Here is an 18111-nt window from a genome sequence, read left to right as displayed (position 1 = left end):
TCCTACAACATTTCGGCTGTGTAAAGCAATGAATTCTGCAAGAAGCTGCACACAGTCATGACCAGCAATTGCTTGAAGTATCTGAGGTTGGGTCGTTAATATCGCCACCTCACACAAGGGCAAGTGCGCCCTATCTCTGTTATAGTAGGATAGCTTGGATAGGTTTTTGTCTAAAAAATATTATCCTCGAACCACTATTGCTCCGCGGTGATTTATCTACAATAACCCAATGAATACTTTAAACCTAGACGAAACATTCTACCTAATCGTGACATTAAACAGGACCTAACACCAGGCACGTAGCCAGAGTTTGATGTTTTTTTTTTTGGGGGGGGGGGCACAAACATGTAATCGATCGAGGTAAAAAAAAAAAAGGGTCTAAAAAAGTTCAATCGATCTTGGAAATTTTTTGGGGGGCACGTGCCCCCCCCCCCCGTGGCTACGTACCTGCCTAACACTAACCATTTATCTCAGACGAATAGAGCAATTTACGCCGGAGTTAATGTCTCATCTCCCTAAAAGAAAGCCCCCCCCCCCCACAAAAAAAAAGGATCTGATAAACTTTGTAATAAATTATTAATACAGGAATTTCAAACTGACCTAATTGGTAATATCAGCAGGGATTGTAATCGCGGACAAATATTCGTTTCATTTTTATATAGCACGCAAAATGACTACAATTTCATTTTCTCTCAAAATGCATTATTTGGGATAATATATACCCTCTATTCGAAAATTAAATATGCTATCCAAAATTTACTTTGAGAACTGTCTCAGGAAAGGGCGCTTAGGAGCAAACTGTAAAGTTGAATTGTACTGTAGTATAAATTTGTAGGGTTGTCCGTGAATACGTCACGATCGATTTCTTACATTGCCAATTTGGAAGACCAACTGTTGTTTAAAGGACTACCCTGCTAATAAATTAATGAATGAATAAATGAATAATTTGATCAATATTATTGTAGATAGATAATAAATAAATAATCAAATGAATATATAAATAAAACATAATACAAACGACTTAGTAAAAAGGTCTGATCACCCTTTATTGCAAGACACGAAGCGTTAATGAGACTGAGTATCCGCGCGTCCGTGATGTGATACATATATCGGTAGATATGTCAATGAATATTGATAGACGGCTGATTAATGTACGGCTACTAAATATAGCCATTTGAATAACTTTAAAGGTATAGACCAGTTCTGATCATGCGATTGCATTGTGAAAGAAACGTTGTGGAATCGATCAGAAAAGATTGATCATCTAGCATATAAGTATTGGTGTGTACTGCAAGGTTCTGGAATCATCAAAATGATAAGAAATTTTGCCCAGGTAAAGTTATAAGCACGTACACAAAAAGATGTATATGGGACTACGCGATATCTATCCAGTCCGGATAGATATGATAATATACCAAATATATCAATTAGTAGGCGGTTTCTTAGCAAAATGTTTATCATCACGTACGTATTAGTCAAAACATATTCTTTCACATGATACCATTTCATATTTTGAGAGGGGGTGTTTCCAAAACTGGTCTATACCTTTAAAAGCAAACAAGAATAATAATATTCAACGAAAAGCCATAACTCTATCAGATGAGCTGAACTGATATGGAACCGATCCCGAGTGCAGTTTCTCAGTTGCGAAATACTCGCATCGATAATAATTTGTATTTTTGCTTCAGTGCTCATTGGATTTTCCCCATGCACGGTCTAACCTCCAACATTAGATTAATTAACTTCTCGCCCTGTTGGTCTCACTTGGTAAGCCAGTGGCTTCCCGCTTCGCACGTTCGCCCGCCCCACCTCATTAATCACTTAAACAATTCTAACGCGATTACGAAGAAGAAAATCCAATGTTTGCTCAATGGAAATGCTAATGAATGAAAGACTACAAAGCCGTTTTAATTGTATCAATTTTTATTAAAAATATTGGCGGAATATGCGTGAATTGATAGGTCATATAGCTGGCAGTGGTTATGGTGTTATGTTGAATTTCAGAATTTAGCAATTACACAGTGGTCTTGATGAAAGGAAGAATACACGGTGTTTATGCTCGACGGATGTTGAAATGAAGAAAAGACTTCGTCGTACGATCTTTCCGCACTCAACAAGGGTTTTTGTCATTTCATTCTGAGATAAAACAATTCAAATTCTTTAATTTTCAGGCCCAGATCTGTTGATAGATAGTACCTCCGATTAACGTCAGCCTAGTCATTAAAGATGAAGTTTAGTTCTGGGGGGGGGGGGGGGGGGGGTCACAAAGATCCTAAGTTGAAATTATCTTTAAGTTGGACTTAAAAATCATGGAAAGCCGTAATCATCTTTGAAAATATTTTGTAAAAGATATTTTAAAAGGCATAAAATGTTGATTAAATTCATTCAGATTTTCTATTATCAAGGAGATTTCATGCTCTTGATGTGGCATTTATAAAAAGTCTAAAATACTTGAATTTTCGCTTTTTAATATATTTTATTTTAAGACTACAAAATGGCTCTCCATAATGTTTAAGTCTAGCTTAGAGTTAAGTTTGACTTGTAAAACACCCCTGGTCTTGCGATTGCATTCTGAAAGGAACTGTCTGGAAGTGATTGGAAAAGCTTGACTAACAGATAAGAACTGCTGTATATATTTCGAAGTGTTTAAATCATAAAATGATAAAGATATATGTACATGACTTATAATGGGACTAAAAAAACATGTGGCATGAAAGTTGGTTCGAACACTTCAGATATTCATGGTCATATTTGAAAATGAGGGCACCCGACGAGCAACCTTCAGTGGTCATTTCAGTTATGACTTTCTTGCAAACTGACCTGAAAAATTAGAAAAACTGAAAAATCACGTTTTCCCTTTACCAGAACTCCACCTTTAAAAATGGCGTTGGTGACGAGAACAATGTTCCATGTACAAACAATGTACTGCGGGGTAAATATTTGATGACCCATAAGCAAGCTGAACATCTTGTAATTTGTGAAAGGGCATCCATCATCAACGTACCCAGTAGGTATGGCAATGTTCTATGATGAGCTTGCTTACCACATAAATCACTATTATAGCAAATAGCAATTACATTGTTGCAATTAAATATACTTTTAAAATATGTAAAAATATACGAAATCTAATAATAATAATATTTAGCTGTTATATAGCGCTTAATACAAATGTTTCTAAGCGCTTTACAAATATACTATTACCCCGGTCATTGGATTCAGTGATTGCCCACGCACACTGTGTGCACAATCTCCACTCCCTGGGGAGCATTCTAGCCGGGCGTTATTTGACGCTCAAAAACTCTATGATCTGTATGATCAGTATATTGCACTCTTTTACATAGGCGTACGCAACACAAGCTTATTTATTCTTCATGAGACTTACGCCTTCTTCCTTGTTTTACAACGTTCTTAGTTATTTATTTATCTTTTTATTATCTTTGTTTCATTATCTTTACATTACTTGATTATTTTGTTTATATGTAGGAATGTAAGAAAATAAATTTTATTTTGAAACGAAGTGAAGATTTATAAGGCTGCATATGACCAAATGGATTTTTTTAAATTTCATAAATGACAATAAAGCAATAACGGCGATGTTTTAAAGCTCTCCTTTGACATGCATCTCTCTACACACAAGGCTTGATCTCTACAATTTCAAGGAAAGAGAAATAACTTTCATCATCTCACATAGGCTATAAAATGGAAAGGTAGAGTTTGTCAAATCATTATGACAAGCCATATTTTACCGCAAACAAAATTCCCATACATCATGACATCGCAATCGATCGCAATTTCACCGTTGTCATGCAGTAACGCGTCTGACCATGAACATGACCCACAATACACCATCCGACCATTGTATCCACACAATATTTCATTTCCTCGCGCAGACAACAAAAGACACTCGTTTCCAGCGCTTTGAAAAGAGCAGAGAGGGAGAGAGGGGAAGACAGATATATAGATAGATAGATAGATCGAAGATACATAGATATATAGCAGATAGATAGATAGATAGGAATAGCTAGATAGGTAAATAGATGGATATATAATGTAGATAGGAAGATAAGTAGGTAGATAGATGGTAAGATTGATTGATAGATAGATTAAAAAACTCCGACTTCGTACTTTTTAGCTTTCATTAAAAGAATGTGCAGGTACAACGTATATTTAATCTAACATCATTGATAAACTAATTACATTTCTTTCGAATTCATCGCTCTCTCTCTCTCTTTGAAAAAAATAGTCATCTAATTTTAGTATAAAATCATTGATATGCATGAATCTAATAAAGATTAACAAATGTAGAATTTGAAAAAGATGATGATTAAAAAAAGTTCTTTCCTTCCCTGGATTCGTATAACAATACACCTATTCCAATCGCGATTGCATTATACATGTACGTTTATTACAGGCATTCAGATCAGATAACGACCGGGTTCTGCTGTGTGGCGTTCGGTTGCTAAGGACCCTGTATCATTTCAATGTGAAATACGAGGATGGGGAAAATAATTGATATATATATTGCGCGTGCAATTGATATATATACCGGTGCGGTGCTCGTACTTGGCTTCTTATAAAGGGCACGGCACGTATCGTTTCGATATGGTTTACCACCTCCCTAAGTCTAAAAGGAATACGTTTTCGCTTCTGGTGTGAGACATGACATACCATCTCATGCACGTGTTTTAACTGATAGCTCACTGATACGGTACCGGTGTTCGTGAAGTGTATCATCTCTTATGATTATCATTTTTTGTTATTGGAATGGAATCATCGTGCTTGTTTTGAAGACTGAGTTCATGATATTTAAAGATTGATGGAGTTGGAAAAGACGGACGTTCAGATTACCCTTCCATCATGATTTCCATCGTCCAAACGTAAGTACATAGTCATATATATATATATATATATTTCAATATTATACCCTTCACCTATATCTTGCCGTTTATGCATGCCATACACTCCATTGCTACTATGTTGCAGTCCTCTTCTTTTCTCTTTCTCCAAGCTCTCTATCCTTCTCTCCTCTTTGCCTATCCCTTTCTTCCTTTCTTTCTTTCTTCTATTTATAATGTATATTATGTATTTGTGTATTCGGGCATACCCATTATAAGCTCTGCTTAGCGGGTTTCGCGCCTTCTTCCTTGTAATACAAGTTCTTTAATTATATTTATGTTCCTACGTATCAATTTTATATTGTTTGAACAGATGTCAAATATGTTGTCAAATTGAATGGAAGAAAATAAATGTTCATTTGAATATACCAACCAAGTCATACGAAATCAATTTATTGAAATGTGATCGAACCAATCATCATAAATATAAAGTATATGTGAAAGCAACCTTAATGTTAGGGTGTGAGGTAAAAATTAAACAATGAAATGAAAAGACAAGTAAATAATGCCTGAGTTTCACTGACAAGACCTACACCAGATCAACCCCCAACATAACATGACGCTCTGGAGAAAAAAAATGAGTTTGGAGTCAGTCTGGTGTCAGTTTGGCGTTGTGACTAAGGTATACGAATAAAAACAGGTTACAGATGAATTGTCGATACGAAATATCAAATCAAAATGAGGCATGATGGCTCAATGATAGAGCAGTGGTCTCGTAACCTTCCGAAACCAGATCAATGCGCTAGTAAGGCACTCCTCATTACCACGTCCCTCGGAGAGGACTTAAAGCCGCTGGTCTTCTGGTTGCTTACTTACAAACAAATACATGCTTTCTTGGCAGTCAGGTAAAACAAACAAACAAATAAACAAAATAAAATAAAACAACAAAAGAACAGGAAACTTGAGCAGTATTATCAATAACAAGAATTTACATGTTAAAGCCTCCTGTTAAACTCTTCGTACGTTTACCAATAATGTATGAAGGTCTTCCACTTCCAACGACTATACGAATTGATGATTTTGAATGACACAGAGTTAATTGAAAGAGCTTGATGTAGATTGTCCTGTTTGAATTCCAATCGTGTATGATAAAGGCTGAATTTTGTGGTTATCATAATTTCGTTTCCACGATATAGTATACGGAAATAACAAATACATCAATGTCATATTTCAAAAGCAAATGCAATTGAAGAGATTTTAAACAAATTGCAGTGACTGATTTTTCAACATGTTTGTCAAATGAATTAAATAAGAGCCTGTTGGAGAAGACACATAATCGTGTTCGCCAATTACAAGTACGAAAAAAAAAAATCAAAATATTTATAATACGAGCTCCCCTTTTTGCTCCGTTCGCTCTTATTAATAATTCATAGAAAGTAGAGCCTGTCTTTAATGATCATTCTTGTTGGAACAAAATATCAGTAATCCTCCCCATAGCCTTATAGCGTGAAATTAAAGATGTTTTGTGTACGATACTGAACAAAACATAACTACACTGTCCAGGGGCGTACGCAGGGGGGTGTTTTTTGGGGGTTCAAACCCCCCCTTTGGTATTTTAATGTATGTAAACCCCCCTAAAAAAAACCTAAAACCCCCCCCCCCTTTGGCTTTGTTTTTTTGTTTTTTTGTTTTTTTTATTAAAAAAAAAAAAAAAAAAAAATTATACCCACGGCTAACCTAAATAAGGTGACCTTACCCCCCCCCCCCATACGTAAAAAAATGTCAAATTTTGAAATTTTGAGACCAAAAAAAAAAAAAAAGTGTCCGCTTACCCCCCCCCCCCCCCCCCCCCCCCCCCCCCCCCCCCCCCCCCCCCCCCCACTGAGCGACTTTTCGGCCGGCGCGATTTTCAAATTTTCGGGAGCAAAATATTTTAAAACCCCCCCCTTGAAAAAATCCTGCGTACGCCCCTGACACTGTCACACTCAAACCCATGTATTAGTGCATATACATGAATCTTCTCAAATTGAAGTCAGCAGGGCGGTATTCCACGTGTCGCTAAATTGTACGACAGGACATGCTAAAGCGTGCTCCTAAAGTTCTCAACAAGCTAATTAGTGTTCAGATTATGAGTGAATGTAGGCAAACAATATATATTTGTTTCAATATATCTTTGTCCAAATTATTTAAGCCAAACAAAAAGAGGAAAAGATATATAATTTACAAGTACACTTCATATCTAAGCCTGGTAGCTCTAACAAGAACAGAAATTCTTTTTCGTGCACTATAGGAATTTTTTGCATTTTTTTGCATTTTTTGCTAAAACAGTCGCCGTTATTTACATTGAAAACAGCGTAAATTCACATAAAACATAGTATAGCATCCCTGTTTCAATAGTCTACTCTCTATATTTGGCTAAATAAAGGTCGGACCAATTGCCGCCGATCAAATATCGGAAAACCTCTCTTTGACATCAATATTGATGTTTTAATTATGTCCATGTTTTAAACAGTGCGGCCTTTTCCATCCCGTAGGGAACAATACTATTGTGGCCGTTTTGTTGAAATTATTTTCTCGCTGGGAAATGTCATAAACACCAAGTCATGTTGTAGTCGTGTAATATTAATGCATTTACACATGACATAATGATTATGTAAAACGATATATACTGTCGCTTATATGGTTGGAATATTTTTGTTTTACCCCAATTTATGGAATTATTTTAAAAATAATTTAGATCTAGATAAAAGTATACATTCTCAGATTTTATTGAATAATAATTTGCAAATGTGTGTTTTGCGTGACTACTAAAGCATGTGTATGCTTTAGGGCGTAGGTCCCCTATTTGATAAGCATAGAAGCATACACATGCTTTAGCAGTCACGCAAAACACACATTTGCAAATTATTATTCAATAAAATCTGAGAATGTATACTTTTATCCCAGCAATTGTCAGGTACCTATTTACACCTGGGTAGAGAGTGTCAAATGTGGATTCATGTCTTGTCAGAAGACGTGAGTGCCGGGCTGGGATTCGAACCCTTAACCCTTGTGTGGAGAGTCAAGTGAATGAACTACTGTACCACGACACCTCCACGACATTGAGGGACAGACAGAGAGTGGAGGAGTGAGGGAGAAAGCAATGTCGAAATTCAAAGGGAGAGAAATAGAGAAGGGAGAGAGAGAGAAAGAGAGAGAGAGAGAGAGAGAGAGATGGAGAGAAGTAGTAGTAGTAGTAGTAGCTTTTATTTATTAAAAAAGGGGGAAAATAACGAGTTTAGTGCAAGGTCAGAGAGGGAAAAGGGAAGAAATAGGATAGACAAGGAAGAAGGAGAAGGAGAAAAAGTGAAAGAACAGGAAGGAGGAGGGGGAGAGAAGATAAAGGGGAGAGAGAGAGAGAGAGAGAGGGAGAGAGAGAGGGTGGGTGCAGCATCATATTAGTTCAAGCAAGTACATTTTCAACAAAAGGGTATAGTACCCAGTTGTAACAATAAAGGACTCTCAGGCTTATCACGAGAAGCCTGTTCCCTTTGTATACAAGGGAATAACGAAGGGATGGGAAAATGTTCAATCTGGCCTTGAGTTTGTCTTTTTCATGCCATTTTGCTTCTTCTTCTTTTTTCCTTGGGTTTTAAAACATAAAATTATAAATTAGTTCCGATTCTGGGCAAAAACTCATTTGCCATATATAGATATACATATTCAAATTTGCTTTTGAATCTTTTAAAATATTTAAAATCATATCAACATGTTACTATACTATGTTTTTTCCTATACAGTTTGACCACCAGATGAATTCTTTAAATGTTAAGAAGCTTTGTATTGGTTAAGGAACTACCTCGCTAATCCTTTTTCAATATTGCCCATACGCAATCTAGTATATCCTGTATGTAAATCGACAATTATTATAATTTAGTTCTCATATAATTTGTTTGTATAATGATGGTTTGTGAGATATATTGTACATGGACAGAAAATAATTTTATAAATATAGCGACAAATAAAATAGTTTTGTATAATTTTATTTTCACTTGTCTCTGTCTTTAAAAACAAACAAATGTATTTATTGAAAGTTGGGATGTGTAATCATTGAAAAAGATTAATAAAACAAAATAACCACCATATCAGAGTAAAAACATAAAGATAATTATAGCGTTTGATAGGAAGGACAGGGTATTTTTTATTTTACCCTAAAATTATACGGCATAAAGTGATAAGAAAAGGAAAGTAATTGCCTAAGACTCGTTCAGAATCGTTCAGATACGACGCAGAAAGACCACGGCCGATTTAAAAAAAAGATATCGACATATAAGCCGCATTTCGAAATATCATTAATTCTAGTACCCATATTCATATTATACAGCATAACATATAACTGTTTTCGAACCTATGATTTTTTCCATTTGTATTACCTGCCATAAATGATGTCCCTGTCATGTTTTATCATGTATGTTTCCAAGGGTGTCGATTTGTATCCGTGGTTGGGGGGATGATAGATGCCAAAATATTTTCGCCAATGGATCAAAGCAACCAAGAGGTAGAAGCGTGTGACGTTTCATAAGATTATTAAAGAAAGAAAACGATTCGTTGTACCATTCTCGACTCAGTTCCCCTTCCTCCGCGCGTAGCGCGGAAGCTCTTACGTTTCATTAGATTATTAAAGAAAGAAGACGATTCGATGTACCATTCTCGACTCTTAATCCTTTTATGGATTTAGTTCCCCCCAACGCGAAGCGCGGAAGCTTTGACGTTTCATTAAATTATTAGAGAAAAAAGACGATTCGTTGGACTGTTCTCGACTCTTAATTCTTGTCTGAATTTAGTTTTCCCCCCCCTAACGCGAAGCGCAGAAGCTATGACTTTTCATTAAATTATTAGAGAAAGAAGACGATTCGATGTACCATTCTCGACTCTTAATCCTTGTCTGAATTTAGTTCCCCTTCCTCCGCGCGTAGCGCGGAAGCTTTGACGTTCATTAGATTATTTAAGAAAGAAGACGATTCGATGTACCATTCTCGACTCTTAATCCTTGTCTGAATTCAGTCCCCCCCCCCTTCCGCGCGAAGAGGAAGCTTTGACGTTTCTTTAAATTATTAGAGAAAGAAAACGATTCTTTGAACCGTTCTCGACTCTAAATCCTTGTCTGAATTCAGTTTCCCCGCTCCCCCGCTTTCTCCTTGTCTCCGATCTCATCAAGAATTCGTCGCAAAGTTCATCTATGTTTACACTGTCCAGGATTGTCTGATGTGCATTGCAGATTGCTACTTTTGCGCTTCGCGTTTAACATTTAGCTCGTTGCTTTTTAATGCTGCGTCTTTGCATTTGGCGCACTGCATTTCTATGATCTTGTTGATTGAACAAATTTAATAAATTCATAAATTCCTGATGAAGCCGTATGAGCGAGAATTAAATTTATTCTTGTCTCATATACGACTGTCTCATTTACTTCGTATATAATGTATGTATTGTGAAAATGAGATAGGAAAATGTGTATATTGATGGTCATCTTGCGAGTAATCTCATCGGGCTCTCATCATTACCTTTTCTCTTGATTATTATTTTTTTTTAATGGTGAATTATTGGCGGGAGGGGGATGATTGTACAGGCCATCCCCCCACCTAAAATATTGGGGGGGGGGGATATATCCCCCATCCCCCCGGGATCGACACCCATGTATGTTTCTTTTTTTAGTTTTGTTTGTATATGTAATCCTCTTAACTACTGTTCGGGGAACTATGCCTCCACAAGGCCATTGGCCTTATTTTTTAGTTCCCTATTTTCATTTTCTTATATATTGCAAATGCCTATAATTGTATATACCTTTGTATTGTTTTTTTTATTGAAAATGGAAAAATAAAATGAATTGAATTGAATTGAATTTACACTGCGACTACACATTGTCGGTTTTCCTCTCATTCAGGTGTATGCTCACTGTGTATGCGCACTTCTCACTAAAAAAACCCTCGCTATGAGCAAACTTTGACGGATTTATCAAGGGTTTATCCAGTAGAGAAAATGGTTGTCCCCAAAACTTACGATTTTTCAAAACGGTCTTTTGGATGTGTAAACGGGCCTTTAGTGTAATACTCTTCCCATTTTGCATCTTATTACACATAGCTTATTAAACATGCAAGTTCATCGTTCGGAGCAGTTGTCATTAAAATATATACACCCTGCTGCGTTTGCCGGCATTTTACCGCCCAATAACTAAGCCATATCTGAACAAGTTATTCAGGATGAATAATGTTTTTTTTTGTCTTTGCATACTTCTTATATCTCCAGTACAGTTTACGAGTTGCCACTTGTCATGGAATCTGCAGCAAGACTTCAACACTAGGACGGAATGGCCATAGATGACGAACTGCGACCTACCTCATCACATATCATGGCTGATAAACCTCTTAACGCGAAGGAACGCGACCTCGTGCGCGCCGTCGGGAACGAAGACGTCGATGCCGTTCGTAAACTCATCGAAGAAGATGGCGTCAATGTCAACATCCAGGACTCCTTGCAACGGACGCCGATCATCCGGACGTGTTTCGGAAGCGACAAGTCGAGCCGAGAGGCGATCGGCAAGCTCCTCCTCGAAAACGGTGCCGATGTTAATTTGGCGGACCGTCACGGTAGGACGGCGTTGATGACGGCCTGCATGGAAGATGAGAAAGAAGACATGGTTGAGCTTGTTCTCTCGGCTAAGAAGGTTGATGCTAACCGTATGGATGAAAACGGCAACACCGCCCTTATGCATGCCGTCATGATCGAAAACGTCGAAGCTGTTCGGGTGTTCTTCACTCCGGAAAACAAGCAGAAGGTGAACACTGATATGAAGAACTTTGAGGAGAAGACTCCACTCTTGGTGGCTGCGAAGCAGCAGAGTACCGAAATTTGTGAGATACTTGTTCGAGAGGGTAATGCCCGTCACGACACTATACCAAGCTTCTTCAAGAAACATCTACCAGAAGAGTGCCAGGACGAAGACGCGAAGAAGCCTGAAGATAAGTGGGGTGAAATGTTCAAGGGTTACCGCGACAATTCATTGGAACCAAACATCATGCAGAGATCTTCAATGAAATGGAAGGGAAAACCAAAAAAGAAGCCAAAGGGTCCGAAAAAGAAAGATGAAAAGCCAGTTAAAGAAGAGGCAGAGGAACAACCTGCTGAAGAGAAAACTGATCAGTCACCCCGTGAGGATGACAAAGCTGAGAGTAAAGATCAAACAGAAAGCAAAAAAGAATCCCCTCAGAAACCTGATCCCCCAGACGAGCAGCCGAAAAAGGAAAGTCCCGCGGACAATCAGCTCTTCTTGAAGATGGATCCTGAGCGAAAGGAACGTAGTAATTCAAGGCGAGGGTCTGGCGGGGAGGAGATTGCAGAGGAAGCAAAGAAAGAACAAAAAGCCATTGCATCAACCGTGGCAGTCAGAACAGCGACATCGGCTAAAACTGCACGTCGAACAGCCAAGGAGTCACCTTCTCCAGAGCGGAGAAAGAATGAAGTTGAGTCATCGACAAAGACAGAGTCCTCTTCTAAAGTTGAGGAAAAGTCAGTCAAGAAGGTAAGGAAGAAGTCAGATGAGAAAAATACTGATGTAGAGGTAGTAGCAACAACTGAAATTATTAACTCCCAAGCCGAGACTAAGGAACAAAAGAAAGACATTACTACCGTGATCAAAGCGCAGAAAAAATTCAAAAAGAAGAAAGAAGAGAAGAAAAATGATGCAGAGGAAACAATAACAACAAAATCAGAAGAAAAGAAAGCTGATGTACAGGTAATGTCAACAACTGAAAATATTGTCTCCCAAACTGAACAAAAGAAAGATATAGCCACTGTAATCAAAGCAGAGAAAAAGTTTAAGAAAGGCAAAAAGGTGAAAGACGCCTCTGAGTCTCAGCGGTCCACTGAAGTGCACAAAACTGACTCTAAAACTGTCACCTCGACTGTTAAAGAAGAAGAGAAAGAAAAACTATCTTCAACGAAAGTTGTTGAGAAGACTGAAAGATACGAACGCCGAGAAATAATAGAGCCAACATTACTTGCATCTACAGTCACTGAGGTTCATCAAGGTCAGCATGTAGTGACAAACCAGAACGACCTTAAAACCGAAGAACGCAAGATTATCACAGAACAAAGAAAGGAAATTGTACCGGAATCTAGAAGTGTAACTGAGGAGGTCATTATCGAGAGTTCACCAAGACATAAAGACTCACCGCGCAAGATCGTATCCCCGGAACGAATAGCGGAATCGCGCCAGTCTCAGAAAAAACAGGCCACGACCAAATCTTCGGTTTCCCTACAGAGTAATAAGTCTTCGACGAAAAGGAAGACGAGTCCTACGTCGTCCGTGGCGAACGTATCACGGCCGGCTACGGTGAAGAGCACGGGATCGACGCAGTCCTTCTCGAGCAGCGCAACCAGCGAAGGTGACAACGTATCCATAGCAACCACGGAATCGTCCGTCAGGAGAGGGGTGTGGATCCGCCCCCCTCCAGACATGATCAAACTCCAAGAGGAGGCCGATGAAGCCTCTAAGAGATCTGGCAAGAAAAAGAAAAAGAAAGTCAAGGTGAAGAAGGAAGACCGACCAGTTTATGAGACCAAATCGGGTCGGATCATCCGTCCAAACATCTGCACGGATCCACAGTATACGAATATCCAAGCGGCAAGGTTAAAGATCGTCGAGGAGGAGCCTAAATTGGAAAAAGAAGCCGATGGGGGCAAGCTCGCGGGTCCATCTTTCGAACAGGTACCCAGGCAATCCAAACGTAAGGCTAAATCGAATTCAGGAACGCCAAACAAGAGTTAATTATCAAAGAGGCGCACTGATATGCATGTTAAAAGTTGTAAGATATCTCTTAACAATCAACTAAGGGAAAAGACTACAGTGCCTCCAGTCGTTTAATTTTCTTAAAGCTCCTGAATGATTGATTTCCAATCTTTCAATCACATTTATTTAATTCATGAATTTTATTAAATACATTATAAAGTTTACTTTTTACACAGAGAGTTTTAAATTAATGATATTGGAGTATACTAATACCTTGTACATCACATTTATATCTATATTATTTGCATATTTTGATAGAAGGGAGCACAATTCACAAGAACTTAATATATTCGATCACCTCCCCCCTCCCACACACACACACACACACACACACACACACGTGAATACCTTACTTATCGTGCTTTAGCATGACAGATATTAGTGAAAACATTAATCAAATCAATACAAAATCAGTCGTGTGACGGATGACAAAGAAGCATACAAAGTTATACAGCTCTTGGAGTTTTGATGAAATGCCTATTCGTGCATAGCGAGATATCGTTTCTTCCTCAAGCATTGTTCAGCTTGAAATTTAGACATGCTGATCCAATATATTGTAATTGACAAGGAAACAATGCCTGATAGGCCTTTATCTGCAGTGCAGTTAATATCATCATGTTACGTACTTGGCATCTACAGGTACGCAATCCAATTTCAGATTAATTTCATCAGCATTAATGTCATCGTGTTAATTTCATGCATGACATAGGCATGTGTAGATCAATTTCATCACATTCATATAATGCAAAGCATCCTTCGTGTACTAATCAAGTTACGCATGTGGTGTAGCCCAGTAGTATGGGGGTAATTAATCATGAACAAAATGCAGAAAATTCTGCATCGTAAACAGGGAAACGCGTTGGTAATTTTGTCATATTGATATCATGAAAAGCATAATGCAAATAACTCTTCAGGTACATACGTAACGCATGGGCTGGTACGGGGGCACGTTAGAATTGAATTGATTTGACAACGTCTATTGATTAAAATTCAAAGTAATAGCTAAAACCTTAACAAATCTTGAATTTACAGATAAAATTGTAATATATAAAATACATGCAAAATGTACAATGTAAAATAGGCAAATATGAACTAAAGATACATCAGTCATAAAATTGATATGATAAAAGGAATAAAAAGAAGAAGAAGAGAAATAGAAAAATAAGAAGGATAAATCAAAGGGAAAAAATGAGAAAAATGAAAGAAAGAAAGAAAGAAGAAAAAATTATGGTTAATGATAAAATAAAAGTTTACAATTGATATGTTTATAAAACCAGTCGTAAAATCCAGTATTTAAATATACAAGTAAATAATGAAACTGTTTCACTTCCCCCTCAATTGAACGACACCATATAACGACTGGTAATACGTAATGGCATGACCGCGGACAAAATACCTATCACTGACATGAGCGCTATACAAGAACCCACTATTATTATTATTATTATTATTACTATCAGAGAACCCGTTAAAAAAATTACCATATTAATGTAATGAAAAATACCATGCACTCTGTGACCAATTAAGGGACAGTACTGGGTTAGGGCGACCCCCCTCAATTTAATGACAATATACTATAACACTGAATATGCTTACAGAGGACTGTGACCACAATAAAATGACGCCCCCCTTCCCCCCAACAAAAACAAAAAATGCTGTATCGCTTTCGGGAGAACCTTCATAGACGGCAAAAAAACAACAACAAAACACTAATTACAATACAATGCTAATATCACTCGATAAAGAAGGGTTTCGGGTGATGAATCCCCCTATATTTATTACGATGATAACACCATGGACATACTCCATGATAACAACCTCCTACCAATGAAAGTGTCTAGACAACGCCCCCGGATTAGATATAATTAAATCGTACCGTGACCGTGTTGTATGCGCATATGATTGGATTAAATAATTCCACATCATAAATCAACAATACGCGGGAATTACATATAAACCCATGTGCTCTTGAACAATCGACCAGGTGTTGCCATGGCAACCGTATGCATTCCACCATGCTGTTCAGGCTTCCTATTGTCATGCCTCTGCAGGTTGCTCGTGTATTAATTAAATGGACGATTGGTGACATGTGAACTCACAATGGCTACATTCAAAATTATTCAATGGAAAACAGTGTAGCGATGTTGAATTTTAATCATATTGCTCATTTCTAACCATCATTAGATGCAAGACAAATTAGAATATAAATAATTTATTACATACTGTAGTGAAATGTATGAAATGTAACCTATTATGTATTACATATGTATTTCATTTTGGTTTGTGACTCGGATGTGTGTGGCTTTTAGTCAAATTGTATTAGATCAAAAGAATGACGTCTTCGAGAATACAAAGATCAGGACAAAAAAGGGTTGAGGGTTGATAATCTGTGCCTGTATAGTCATGATGATTCCGGAATTATTTTGAACAAAAGGTTAATAACGAAATATTGAAATTGAATCAAATGTTTGTTTCTGTGCATAGCTGGCTATGCTGCCTTGCCTACTATTGTTCAGCATGACTAGATTACTAAAATTAAGTGGACATCTACACATCGTTTTGTTTACCATTGTTTGTTCTTTTATCACTTCGGCAATATGTGATAGGGTCTTTGCAATGTTTCGCCAGATCGCACGTAATGCAATATGCGTCACTATTTACTTTCCAATTAGAAATCGTTGTGCGATAAAGGACCGCATAACCAGTGCCATTTCGTTACTAAGGCAACAATATTCATGTAATAGATAGTTGTTGTAAACATTGTACTCGAGATGTCATAATGATGGTTGCAATATTAATAACGGGGATCATCACTATCCTACCTTCTCCTCAGTCTGATCAAGATATCTATATAAACACTATTTTTGTATTGCGTTAAATTTCCTTTTTTCTATAACAGGGATAATAGGGACTTTTAGATTTGCGTGGCCTGATACGTGTGACGTCCATTCAAGGCAGTGCATTAAAGGGACGTCGACAGTAGCAATCCACAGTGTCTTCGTGCAAATCTAAAAGTCCCTAATACCGTCTGCAGAGAGCTAGAAGGGCGTTAACTCACAATATGCCTTTTTTAGAGCTTAAAGGTCATACAAGCATTATGTGTCTTTCTGCAATGTAAAACGTCTTCTCCAAGATTCATTCGTGTTCCGTCCAGTAAGAGATCTAGATTACCATACTAAATGTGAAGTTATCAATATGCGCAATATGCAACCAAATGTAAACATAAGTTGATGAATAGAAATCATCTTTATTGTATCACTACATTTTGAAGTTATAAAGAAATCATGAAATAAGTCTTAGGCCTCAACAAAAAAGATGTTGTATTGCCCTTTAGGTGCCGAAACATGGGTCGGTCGGTCGGAAATCTTTTCTCTTTTTTTCCCCTTTTTTTTTAATGCTTCAATACATTTTTTTCAAAAAAACGGTAGAATTTTTTAGTTTATTTTTTTAAATAATTTTTTTAAAGCCGACCGTAGATTTCAAGATTTTGGGCCTTATATGGATAGAAAAGAAGAATTGATAGTTGACGATCTTTCCCCTTCATGTTCTTGTTTATCTGTTGATTTTCCTTCTTCTTCTTCTTCCTTTTTTTTTCTTCTTCTTCTTCTTCTTCTTCTTCTTCTTCTTCTCTTCTTGTTCTTCCTCTTCTCCTTCTTCCTCCTCCTTTTATTTTCTTTTTCTTTGTGTTCCTCTTCTTCCTCCTCCTTCTCCTCCCCTTCTTCTTCTTCTTTTTTTCTTTCTTCTTCTTCTTCTTCTTCTCCCTCTTCCTTTCTTTTTCTTTTTTCTTTTTCTTTTTCTTTTTCTTCTTCTACTTCTTTCTCCTCCTCTTCCTTCTCCACATCCTCTTGTTCTTATTCTTCTTTTTCTTCTTCTTCTTCTTGTTCATGTTGTTCTTCTTCTCTTCTTCTTTCTTTCTTTCTTCTTCTTGTATCCTTGTATGAATATGGTCTAAATTCGATATTTTCATTAAGTATCCGATCAATATGTTGTATAATTTATCTGAAATATTGTATGTATCTATCTATACAGTTGAAATAAAAATCATTGAGATGCAAGTACGGCTTTAATAATGATAATAATAATAATAATAATAATAATAATAATAATAATAATAATAATAATAATAATACCACTACTATAATATACTACTGCTACTACTACTACCACTACTACTACTACTACTACTACTACTACTGCTACTACTACTACTGCTACTATTACCACCACTACTACTACTACTACTACTACTACTACTACTACTACTACTACTACTACTACCACTACTACTACTACTACTACTACTGCTACTATTACCACCACTACTACTACTACTACTACTACTACTACGACTAATAATAATAATATGAGATTTGTAAGGCGCTAAATCCGCTTGACATCAATTGTTAAAAAAACACTAACAAAAACACAAAAACAATCAACTAAAAGCATCTG

At 37.1% G+C, this 18111-nt stretch overlaps 1 protein-coding gene across 1 annotated transcript; it reads left to right on the top strand.

Annotated features, from left to right (window-relative positions):
* Positions 1–4453: 4453 nt before the first annotated feature.
* Positions 4454–13952, top strand: LOC105440553 (enolase-phosphatase E1-like). The gene is made up of 2 exons (XM_030982339.1): positions 4454–4877; positions 11123–13952. The coding sequence occupies exon 2, from the start codon at positions 11179–11181 to the stop codon at positions 13636–13638; it is 2460 nt and encodes an 819-aa protein (XP_030838199.1). The 5' UTR covers positions 4454–4877; positions 11123–11178; the 3' UTR covers positions 13639–13952.
* The last annotated feature ends 4159 nt before the right edge of the window (positions 13953–18111 follow it).

The sequence above is a fragment of the Strongylocentrotus purpuratus genome, unplaced genomic scaffold, assembly GCF_000002235.5.
Source record: "Strongylocentrotus purpuratus isolate Spur 01 unplaced genomic scaffold, Spur_5.0 spur5_scaffold_12, whole genome shotgun sequence".
NCBI classification, from domain to species: Eukaryota; Metazoa; Echinodermata; class Echinoidea; order Camarodonta; family Strongylocentrotidae; genus Strongylocentrotus; species Strongylocentrotus purpuratus.
This window is presented reverse-complemented; position numbering and strand designations above follow the sequence as displayed.

Coding starts and splice junctions, on each gene's coding strand:
- LOC105440553 (XM_030982339.1), top strand. CDS start 11,179: ATGGCCATAGATGACGAACTGCGACCTACCTCATCACATATCATGGCT.